General features: G+C 42.7%; 1 protein-coding gene across 2 annotated transcripts in view; it reads right to left on the minus strand.

Moving 5' to 3' along the window:
• Nucleotides 1-12,659, minus strand: part of PPP1R1C (protein phosphatase 1 regulatory inhibitor subunit 1C) — a 47,771-nt gene that overhangs the window by 28,290 nt on the left and 6,822 nt on the right. For both annotated transcript variants that reach the window (XM_081850184.1, XM_081850183.1), the window contains exon 3: nt 2,404-2,444. In XM_081850184.1, coding sequence (XP_081706310.1) covers nt 2,404-2,444 — 41 coding nt within the window. The remainder of the gene's footprint in view (nt 1-2,403; nt 2,445-12,659) is intronic.

Here is a 12,659-nt window from a genome sequence, read left to right on the forward strand (position 1 = left end):
AGTTAGAGAGAGAGAGATTTTGTGGAGACTGCTCGGAAATAGGATGATAGGATGATCACCCATTCAAAGTGAGAGTGCCGCTGATCTAAGAAGCATGTTTCACTCTCGATTGGCTTGGTGGTGTCATCATCACATAGTCAACTATGATAGGGTTGTGATGACATCATATTTTTTTGTGTGATCTCCAGTTGGCTAGGATCATTCTTCCCAGGAAAAAGAAGACCAAGTTTAAATAAATTTTATGGGCTAGACATTGTCAAACTACAGCTGTTCCACCTGTTTCTGAATGGTTAAGGAAAATAACGGATATTACTCAAAAGGGGGGGGAAAGAATGAAATTATATGAAGATGAAATGTGGAGCCTAAAATATAGCTTGGGATTTTGAAGGGAAATGGATTCTTTTCAACTCTTGATTATGTACCACCTTTTATAGTCCATTACTTATTTTTTATGTTGCAGATAATCATTAATTTAAAAAGCCTGACTACTCTAGAAAAAACATGCGATTGAATGATGTCAGTCTTGCAGCATTCTAAAAGGTCTGCAAAGTTCACCCTCCTGTACTCCAACACCGTGAAATTGTAGAAGTTAGTACTATATTTAAATCTTCACTTAAAAAGCTTTACTCCATTTCCCTAGGGGCTTAGATCTAGTACGTAAGAAGTATATTTTTAACATACCTAGTCTAATCAATGAAGATTCAGTAGCTATGTAAGTTGGCCTATAATATTTAAAGTGGTTCATAATAGCTTAAGGTAATGGATGGAAAGATGATATTTATGAATAAATTATTGGGTACATTCAGAGAGTGCTAATTATATTTATTGCATGATGGGATGTTGATGCTCTTCACTGAATGCTTTTAAATGTTTGGAACTAAATCTGAAGGGGGGGAATCAATAGTGTTCATTGCTATTTAAAGCAATGCTGGTTTGTCTGAATCTCCAGTGAAAATGAGAGAGATTCAGGTCACGGGGAAGGAGCACACAAAGGTGGGGGGGGGGAATCTCATCTCTGATTATGTTGGATATAATTTCCCTTATTTCCAAAGTTCAGATGCAAATGTAGATAGGGAGCCAAAAACGGCGCCATAAGAGGGAGATATCAGAAGCTTTGAGGAAACCCCAAGGTTTGTGCAAATGTAATAAATCTATCCCCCCCCCCCCAGTCTAATAGGAAAGATCCTAAAAATAGCCCAGTGAGGACTGGGCATGCAGAGCGGCCATAATACTGACTGATGGAGGAGGGGAATGGAAGACTGTTGGCAAGAACACTGCAAGGGAGCCCTCCATGTTGCAACATATGGTTGCAGTTCCCTCTTGCTTTAAGTCTGAGTTTACACATTTAATATGAAACAAGTGATACTGAGCTCAGAGGGACTCATAGTGTTAGAAAATACAATTAAGAGCACAGCTTTCCCACATATCTGATGGTTGTATTAAGAATTGGGCAGTGCTTCACTCTTACATCCAAAAAGGTATGAATGTGTAATAATCCTCTGCTGACAAAGAGCCCACAGCTCCATGTTTTTCTATTCTGAGGGTGCCGTGTGACTGAAAGAATGCAAGCTCAAGGCAAGAACTCATGCAGAAATGCAGCAGGCAGCCTCCTTTGAAGATAGGTATCTGCATCAGGAGTGAGTGAATGGGCCAGTCACCAGGTGAAATGAATCACTCCCAAAGGAGCCAGTTTAAGAGCAATGAGTTGTTAATGCTGCAATCCTATACACACTTACTTGAGAGTAAGTCCCATTGAATTTAATAGGCCTTACTTCTCGTAGATTGCACTGTCAGAGACTTAACTGAGAGCAACATTTTGGACCAACGTCTGCAATTATTTTAATTAATATATTTTTTATTCATTTTCATAGTTCTCTCTCTACACACCAGTTCATCCCTGAAGGAACATCTTCACTCCCATCATTCAGCCCAGACACTGAGGTCCAGCTCCAAGGGCCTTCTAGTGGTTCCCTCACTGCAAGAAGTGAGGTTACAGGGAACTAGGCAAAGGGCCTTCTCGGCAGTGGCACCCGCCCTGTGGAATGCCCTCCCATCAACAACTATCTGACTTTTAGAAGACATCTGAAGGCAGCCCTGTTTAGGGTAGTTTTTAATGTTTGATGTTTTATCGTGTTTTTAATATTCTGTTGGGAGCTGCCCAGAGTGGCTAGGGAAAACCGCCAGATGGATGGGGTAAAAATATTATTATTATTATTATTATTATTATTATTATTATTATTATTATTACTACTACTACTACTACTACTACTACTACACAGTTTAGGAAGTCTTGCTCAAGTCCACTGCAGGATAATCATAAGAATAAAATAACATATTTCTGAATGTTTGTTAGACAGCAATTTATCAGCAAATTATCAATTTCTTAAAGCATAATGAACTTACATCATCTTGGGAGTTGTTGTTCATTCTCTTCTCATCTATTTCTATAAGAAAGAAAAATACAATTAGGAGACTGCCAAGCTCCTATTTTCTAGACGTAGCCCAACATGATAAGATACTGGAATTTAATACTGACATAATCATTGTTGGCTGTGGTCTGCCAAAAGATCCTTTAGTTATACTGCTTGGGTATCTTAAAGGAGATGTACCTCAAAAATATATTGAGATGAATACTCATTTATTAATGGCAGCCTGCCAGGAATGGGGTGGTGGGGGAGAGTGGGGAACTGACCTTCGCAGAACAGAAAAAAAGGATGCAGCCTATATGACTAAACTGATAAATATAGTAAGGACCAAAGAAGGCAGTCGATAAGATAACAGGTTTGTCAAGAAATGGAGTTTATTTATAGTTGCTTACTACAGAAAAAGTCTTGAAGTGAATTATAAAAAAATTAAGAGACAAAAGAATAACAAAAAAGTCAAAAATTACAGTAAAACCACTGCCATCAGCCACAACATAGAAAAACAAGCCTCTTCCCCCACCCCAAATGAGTGACAAATTGGTATGAAGGTGTAGGGGAAAAAACCCCCCACCCCTCCTTCATTGCTCAAGACATAAGTTTCACAATGAATGAAAACTGAAATGAATGGGCCCCGTTCACGTCAAGATTCCATTGGTTCAGAAATGAATGCAACTCTCCACCCCACCCCCTACAAATAATTATGAATGGTCATCATTGGCAATTTTTATGAAATGCTGCTTATTATATTATGCAAAATGTTTTAACCTGGAATACTCATTAAATTACAGTAAAAGTAGCCATATCTGCTACCTCAGAAGAATCCCTGACCATCACCACGACTCTTGCTCTGAGCAGACTTAAAAGCTCTCGGCAAAACCGGATACAGTAAATGTGAGACCAATACTCTTTCTCTCTTACTCACTCTCTCTCACACACAAACACACAGCCTTAAGTGAAAATATTCATCTCATTAAACATTGGCTCAGTAGTTTATCACACTCTCTTCTCAAATTATTGAGTGTGTCTTCTTTTGTTTTCACCTATCAAAGGAAACTTTGCCACAGAGGTGAATGTAATTACATATAATCACCAATGAAAAAGGTCAGGATTGGGCCTACAGCAAGGGGTCCCTGTAAACCATAAAAGATCCTCTTATTGCAAAGGGGTAGCTAGAGGCTTTTTTTCATTATTACCCCTGTGCTGAGAAGGGACGAAGAACCTGATATTTCCGCAGCTTTTTACATACTAATCCACATCTAAATCATTGGTTAATCCTTTGGGGAACTTTAATGATGAGAACAGAAGAAGAAGTATGATTAATAACAGCAAAACATACACACACAGCACTGTAATATAAGAGGGAAAATGCTATCTCTCTGCCCATTCTTCCCCACCAGCCCCAAAATTATGGCTCAGTATTGGGTCTAAAGTCTAGCTGAGACTTGGCACACCAACATAAGTTGATGGCATTGATTTATGGAGGAAACAATCACATCTCAAATCTTCTCACCCATGCTGGATTTTTTTATTACATTCCTTAAGGCCCCACATATAATAGAATGATTTTCCTTTCCTTTCCTTTCCTTTTCTCATAGTAACTTTCAAAAATGGCTTTGATTCTGTTTTGGAACTAGGCTGATACCTCAAACGTAGCCTCTTTTAAATTGTTTGGAAGGAAATCTGAAAAAGTCGAATGCCCTTTTTGAACAAAAGGTTACTAAAAAGACCTCAAAGTACAGCCAGCAAGTTTTCAGTTGATAAGCCTGGGAGTGAGGGAGGGGAACCAATCAAATCATCATCATAAACAACAACAACAAAAGAGATAACAGTATAACCACATGGATTTCTATGCTTTTCTCTTTTTTTACATAGGCAATAATCTAAAAAAAAAGAGCCTTAATTAAACCATGGACATGAAAGCTGTGGCTCTCCAGGTGCTATTGGACAACACTGCCACCAACTCTACAGGGCCGAGTCCTCGGTTCCTTCAATATTTGTGGGGAGTGGGCCCAGCCCCCTCAATGTTGAGGGGGTGGAGGATGCCGAGCATGGTGTGGCTTCAGTGATCGGATCCTTCTGAGCGCAAGAAGAAGAAGAAGAAGAGTTTGGATTTTATATTCCGCTTTATCACTACTCGAAGGAGTCTCAAAGCGGCTAACATTCTCCTTTCCCTTCCTCCCCCACAACAAACACTCTGTGAGGTGAGTGGGGCTGAGAGACTTCAAAGAAGTGTGACTGGCCCAAGGTCACCCAGCAGCTGCATGCGGAGGAGCAGGGATGCGAACCCGGTTCACCAGATTACGAGTCTACCGCTCTTAACCACTACACCACACTGGCAAGAGAGGAGGAGCTGCTGGCCACTGAAACCATGACATGCTGGGCTCCACGCTCGGCCTCCTCCTGGTGATGCAACATGCGTATGACATCACACACACAATGCGCTCCAGGCCCCCTCAATCTTGGGCATGAGTCGGCGCCTCTGTTGGACAACAGCCTCCATCTTCCATGACAATTTGCCACGAGGGCTGAGCCTGATGGGAACTGGAGTCAAGCAATATCTGGAAGGCCACAAGTTCTCCATCCCTGATCTGAGTCAGTACGAGACCGAAGGCATCACCAGGGTCTATTAGTGAACCACTGGCTACATTCAAAAGAACCAACAGATGCCTCCTGGTCAGGGCTGGTCCCCTCATAAAGCAAGATGAGGTGACTGCCTCAGGCAGCAGGATTACAGGAGCAGCAGAACTGGCATTGTTGGTCACCCTAAGCTCCCTTCCATCTGGCCAATTTTCCTTGTCACCTTTGAAAAGAGAGAAGCTGGAGTTGTCTGGGAACCATTCCTCCAAAAGCTACATTTTCCTGAATTCCTGGTGAAGGGGGATTGATTGTTAGAACACTCTGGGAATCGATTGTAGCTTTCTAAGGGAAGCAGAGGTCTCCTAACAACTCTCAGCACTCCTGATGCGATCACACCTGGTAGGAAATTCTTACCTATCTATATTAAAAAGTCCTATAGCATTCTGCAAAAATAAGCAAGAATATTGATTTTGGTAAACAAGTCACTCTCTTCTCAACAGCATTCCGTATTTGTGGAGCTGCTCTGTGCCTCTGTAGAGATATTGCTTTACCTCATGATAAGAGGGACTCAGAAGATAACAGAAGCAGTCTAGAAGCTTATCAGTCCCTGGCACCAAAGCCTTTAGGACTATTGTAACAGGAAGCTATCTGTATTGAAAATGATGTGTAAATAATTCCCTGGAATAGAGGAAGCTTATTTCTATGGCGCTGCTCTGAATGGAGCGACAATCAGAGAAAGGATACAAGGTTCAGTTATGAAATTATTGAGCGCACTTTCAGATTTCTCCATTTACAAAAGCACTCTGACACACCCAGAGACAATCAAAACCAATCTGTTGTTTAGAGGCTACAACACTGCAGCCTGTGGGAGAGATTTATGCCAGAGATGAATACACTGAAAGTATGAATTTCACCCGTTTTTGAACCAATGCACTGAGTCAGATGCAAAGTGCAGAACTATGAGATTGATTTTCATCACAGAAAAACAAATAAAACTGTTGTGTACTGAGTTGAATAGGATCCAAACTGCAGCAGTCTGATTGGTCCTAGAACAATAGGATCCAAATTGCAGCAGTCTGATTGGTCCTAGAACAATAGGATTCAGAATGCAGCAGTCTGATTGGTCCTAGAACAATGCAGCAGTATGATTGGTTGGCAGGAACCACCCAATCATACTCCAGATATAAGTGAATCCACAACCTGATTGGCTTACAGTAGAATTCCAGAATTAGCCAATCATGTGCAGCCCATTGTGTAAATAATGTATACAAAGCAGATACTTTGAGGGGACATTGATCCATTCCTCCTCACCACTATGAGCTGAATAAAGAGCATGAAATCACTTTGCGACTCTGAGTATATTTCAAAAACAAAGCAGGCTGCAATTCTACAGCCTGCAGAGGTTCAACAAAATGTCCCTGAGGCCTAAGTGCTAATAGGAGATGTTGTTCCTTGAACACATCTCTCTCACACAAACAGTGACACCTCAAATAGGATACAAGATCCATGTTGTTTGGAGCATTTCCTTGTTGAAAAAGGAATTCATATTTTTTTTTAATTCATATTTTTAAAGAAATACATAAATACAGTGGTACCTTAATTCATTCTGGAGGTCTGTTCTCCTAAAACTGTTTTAACCTGAGGTAACATTTTAGCTAATGGGGCCTCCTGCTGCTGCCGGTACACAATTTCTGTTCTCATCCTGAGGTAAAGTTCTTAACCTGAGGTACTATTTCTGGGTTAGCGGTGAGGAGATTTCACCCCTCCCATATCCAAGAATCTGCTGATGTGCTCTGCTGATTCTCCAGAGAGGAGGGGCGGTTTCTGCTCTCTACTTATTCCGCTCCAGCCTCACATCAAAGTGTCGGGGAGAGAGAGAGACTGAGTGTTAGAGAGAGATCGTGTGTATAGATAAGGTTGCTGCTAAGAGCAGCTGCAGACACTCAGTGCAGTTCAGAATTTTCGTTTAGACCTCCTTTAGCTCTGTATATAGTTGTGTATTATAGTTGTTGATAGAATAAAGAAGATATTCTACAGAGCTTTATATGGGCTATAGAATACCCCATAAGGGAAAGGGAGCAGTTTTTCTTATAGCAATAACATGATGCGCCCAGCCTAGCTTCATTTTAACACACAAAGCAGTGACCTGATCAAGTTTGCATATAAATGCTGTCAGGTTCAATCCTAGTGAAAAGACTTCAGGAAACAAGACTGGGAGAATTCTTTGCCTGAGACTTAGGGGAGCCAGTGTCTGGCCTCAGTGGTTTGTCTCAGCAACGGAGACTCCCTTATCTTCTTTCTTCTATAAACACCCTTTTAATAACATTTGCTTTATAAATGAAAGGAAATGTGTTAACTAGTAGCTAAATATTAATGCCTCGGGTGGACATTTCCATTGTGCTTTATTTCATGTCGATGACGTCATGGGATAATGTCCCCACAACTGATCTTATCTTCTGCAAAGTCTCGTAAAGATAAAGAAGTTATAGGGAGTATAAATTGCAGCTAACGCACCAGTTAGAAGCGCTCCAGCTTCCACAATCAATAAACCACCCACTGGGTAATTAAATTTAACAAAATAAATCAGCTAGCCAGAGAAAGGTAAAACAAAGCGAGATCGCTGAGATGAAGCTCTGATGTTGAGATGTGAGATACATCCTCTCCCTGCTCTGTTTTGGAATCAACAACTCCCAAATACAAACCACATTCAGACCTTACAAGTTTCTGCTTCTGAGAGTTCCTTCTTTCCTACATTAACCCCTGCATGAGCAAAGCCTTCAAAATGATATTCCTGACAAATTAAATCTACTAGTACATCTTGAATGAAAACACCCACATACTGTTCTCTGTTGCTATAGCTAGTAAGAACTATTCTAGCCTCTCCTAGGAAATATTGACATTACAGGGACTCAAGGAAGTGATTTTCTACTGTCGTCATACACGCAAAGGATACGTGATTGATGATCCATTTACAAAGACCACGTGTACAGGGGTTTTTTTGTAGGAGGGGGGAGGGGAAATGGAGCAGAAAATGGGCAGAACCACTATTGCCCCTGATGACTGCCTTGGAGTTTTTAAGAAAATGGTGGTGTTTGTTTCTATGGGTCCTGGAAGGGAAATGGTATGTATAGGTTTCTTGATTTATTTTCTAATGGAGCTTATATATCCATGAATGGTCTAAACTTAAATTCTAAACTAGGGATGAGGGAACCTCAGGTTGGGTTGGGGGCAAATACAGCTCACCAAGTCTCCAAGGACCCTAATGTCACAGACTGGTTGGACGCAGAGGAATGATGGAAGGAACCAGCTAGGGAGCCCCCAAGGGAAGAAGGCTCAGAGCCAGGGGATTGGTGATGGAACAACAACAAGTGGTCAGGAGAAGAGGAAGAAGACTGGGAAGAGGAGGTGTCAGAAGCTGAAGAGGGAACAGGGCTTGGTGAGCAGGAACAGTCTGTGGCAGACAGCAGTCCAGAATCCGAGGCAGAAGCTGAAGCAGGAGAGGAGGAAGGCCGAGAGGCAGAGATCAGGCCAGCTGGGGAAGAGGCACAGATGTCTCTCATTTCTGCTGCAATAAGCTGCCCTCCCCCTGGTCTCCAAGAACCAGGAGAGGCATGAAGAGGGCGAAAGAGAAATTAGCTTAACACAGGTGCAGTCTCAGATTGCTTGAGGAAATCCCTGGAGAGGAGACTTAGGCAGCTGTGGGGAGCCGGGGACTTCTGTCTTAGCAACTAATCCATAGGAACAAGACCTGCTGGAGATGAGCTGCTGTGCTCATTCAGCCTGACACTCCTTTGCAGACCCTGCTTTTGCTATTATAAAGTTTCCTCCAACTTGCTTGGTGTGATTTGTTGTTGGTTTGCTCCTTTCACCTTCCCACAACACACCCTTTCCCCAGCTACATCACCTGCTGACCTTGCACCAAGCCCTCCTTGAGTGTTTTTACCTGACTGGAATGTGTCCTAGAACTCTGATAATGCCTATTGCCTGCCTCAACGGATAGAGAGAGTTATGTGAGTGTGTAGAAACTAGCCCATCGTACAGAGATAACATTTGCATCTCTTCCTCTGCCTAATTTTCCCTATGGCCCTGTCCACAGCAAGGCACATTGCCCTCCAGAAAGTTGCTCAGATGGGAATGTGACTGTCAGGGTGAAAAAGGTTCCTGGCTTCTAGTCTAAATGAACCGAATGGTGTAGAATCTCCTTGGTAACAATATCTGCAACTTTGGCATTTTGTATATGCACCACACATGTCAGCAAGAATTAGAAGACCGTCAACAGAGCATGGGAACTTATCAACAGACTGTGAGTGGAGAAAGTAGGAAGGGTTGCTAATCACATCAGAAGCCTTACAGATATGTTGAGAAAGGGGGTTAAAAGTGAAAATTTAAAGTTTTGTCAAGCTGGCATGATGAAGTCTCTAAATATTAAAATACAGGAAGTAATGCATAAGGAGTCTGCAACCAGCATAAATTCAGAATTTGTTTTTAATTTTTTAAAAAGCAACTATCTCTGGTGGAAAAGATGCTGTGTGCCAGATTCCCTGCACCAGAGGTTTTCAACCTTTTTGAGTCCACGGCTCCCTTAACCAACTATATTCTCTCTGCAGCACCCCTGTGGGGCTCAGGAATCCAGTTATGCCACCCCTTGCCAGCAGAGCTGGCAGCTTCTCACCCTTTTTCAAATGCCCTCCCTTGTGGAGTGTTCCCTCAGCCTCCTCTCCTTAGGAGTTTTTCGGGCAGCAGCTGCTGCTGTCCCTGGTCTCTGAGCTGCCCCCCTTTGCCCCAAAGAGAGGTGCCTCCCAGCTGCATCATTTGCCTGCGGAGCTTATAGCCAGGGCTGCTGCAACAAACAGCCATGCAAGCCTCTGGGAGGCAGAGATGCAAGAGGGCATCAGAGGAGGGAGGGAAAGAAAGAGAGACAGAGACCAGCGTTGCCCACAGCACTCCTGACCATCACTGAAGGCACCCCAGGGTGCCACGGTACACTGGTTGAAAACCACTGCCCTACACCATATACAGTGGGAGTGTCACAAAACAGACACAAACTGCTGTTAGCAGCAAGAATGGCAACAACTACGCACTGGCACTGCCCACTGAAAGGATTGGCTGCAACCTGGTATGTTAAAATTTGGAACCAACTCATAACAGACAAGTTAAGATGTGTCTGAGGACACACGGAGTATCAGATCAGCTTAAAAATACTTGGGAGTGGTTCTTTAACTCTGCAGATATGATAACGTCTGCTACATTATACAGTGGTACCTCGGGTTACATACGCTTCAGGTTACAGACTCCGCTAACCCAGAAATATTACCTCGGGTTAAGAACTTTGCTTCAGGATGAGAACAGAAATCGCGCGGCAGTGGCCCAGCGGCAGCGGGAGGCCCCATTAGATAAAGTGGTGCTTCAGGTTAAGAACAGTTTCAGGTTAAGAACGGACCTCCAGAATGAATTAAGTACGTAACCAGAGGTACCACTGTAACACTGTTGGATTATTAGCCTATTGTACTGTAATACATTGTTTGTTGGATTCCTGCCTCCCCACCCCACTGCTGTTTCTGCCATAGATTTTGCCCCACCACCAGCCAGCACTGATATGTGATATTTGACAGATGCCAATCAATGCTGGATGCCGCTACCATAATATGAGGAACATACATGTGTGAATCAGCCCTGGCGGTTGTGCACATCCATCCTTCACAATAAACAAATCTGTACCAGCATTTCCAGGTATGCTGCTCTCTGGCTTCCTGTGACAACAATCCCAGCTGCTTGTTACAGAGGATCCCAACAAGCTGGATTTCAGTGACCTGATTATAACTGATCTGTAGAAAGGACTTGATGAACTGAAAATAGAGATGATGTACATACTTTTGTGACCCAAGAAAATCTTCAATTAAAATTATGTGTGTGTGTGTGTGTGTGTGTGTGTGTGTTTTCCATCTGCAAATCTACTATTGTAAAATAAAATGCACTTGTGTGTGTGTTTAAGTGTAAATGTGAGTGTTCTTAACATTCCAGAAAGAACATCTTTCTTGTGCTTGTTTCTAAGATTGCTGTATAGTGAGCCTTAGAAAAAAGTGTCAACACAAACAGATTAGTCATAAACTCTGCCTGTGTTGCAATGCTTCTTCCACATCTGTTCTCGATAAAAATTTGCTTCAGCACAGAAAAACTTTCCTAACAATGGAAATAATATTTTGGGGAAGAACCAAGGGGATATCCAGAAACCACCTGTTATATTTCAGACAGCTGATCTTTGGGATTTCTTGGAATTGTCTTAGGTGCTATTTTTGAAATTCCATTCCTTGGAGCAGGGAGGGGACGAACAAATAGTTTCCTGTGGGATCAAGGAGCCCTGATCTTTCCTTGTCCCTGGAAACGGAATAAGCATTGCTAGATGGAAACGATCCCTTTTTAAATGATTTGTCTCTCTTACACAGGGAGGCTTGGGCACTTATTTTTTCATTGTGGCAACCTCACTCTTAACATTGTGGTATAGGCTGCATTCCTAACCCCCATGTGTACCTAGGAGTAAAGTCCCATTGAATTCAACAGGACTGATTTTTGAGTAGACATGATTCAGATAGCACTGTTAGAGGCTAACTAAAGCTCCAATGGCCAAAGTGTCCCATGAGCAAAGTTCTGTTGGAATGCTCCAGAAGCCGAAGGGGAGGTGGCATTTTCCCCTTGTCCCTGCAGCCCCGCTGCCCATCAGCAATGTTCTCCAGAAGGTTGGTGGGCCCTCCAGGACAACATGGAAGGTGCTAGGGGTTGCAGGGGAAAGGGGAGATCAAATGTTGCTCCACTGTTGTCTTCCAGTGAGAACCTAGTTCCCCCCATCTTTCCTCTGCGCCCATCATAGAAATGAAGTGGACTGCTAAAGGAAGAAAGCCCCCTTCCACCATAGAAAGGAATGGGCCATAGCTTAATGGTAGCGCTTCTGCTTTGCATGCAGGAGGTCCCTGGTTCAATTCTCAACATCCCTAGGTAGTACTGCGAATGTATCCCTTGTCTGAAACCCTGGACAGCTGCTAGTCAATAGGCACAATATTGAGCTGGATGTAATAATGGTCTGACACAGTACAAGGCAGCTTCCTATGATCCTAGAAATGCAACTCTTCTGCCAGGCCTCAGCAGCAGGCTAATAAAATTCATGGGAGGCTAGTAACTTTGTGTGACCTTGTTCTCAAATCTGGGAGAAAAGGCATGCAAACACCAGCAAGCAAATCAGAATGAATGCTGGAAGAATGGTCATGGCCATATAAGTTCCCCTCAAACTAATCAAACTGAATGCTCAATAAAGATGACACATAGTGTGACCACCACTAAGGTTTGCACAAACAAATGAGGACGAATGCTCAATAAGTAGGTCTTCTGGAGGAACCCTCCTTTCCCCACTTTTTCAGGGAAGGGAAGCCACCAATTGCAAAAGTTCCAATATGGGCAGCATCACTGCAGATGCTTTCCCCCTGAATATTTAACTCTTTCTTTACACTCATTCCCTCCTATAAATATTTCCACTTAGAAAGCGTCACAGCTGATTGCCTATTCCTTGGCAAATAAGTCGGCCCATCATGCCTTGTCATTTAGTCATTTTTTAAAGTGCAGAGGGAAACCTTCCAATCAATGTTTCGCCAGCACACTGAGCACATTTCT

This window comes from Podarcis erhardii (assembly GCF_964252035.2).
Source record: "Podarcis erhardii genome assembly, chromosome: 1".
Taxonomy (NCBI): Eukaryota; Metazoa; Chordata; class Lepidosauria; order Squamata; family Lacertidae; genus Podarcis; species Podarcis erhardii.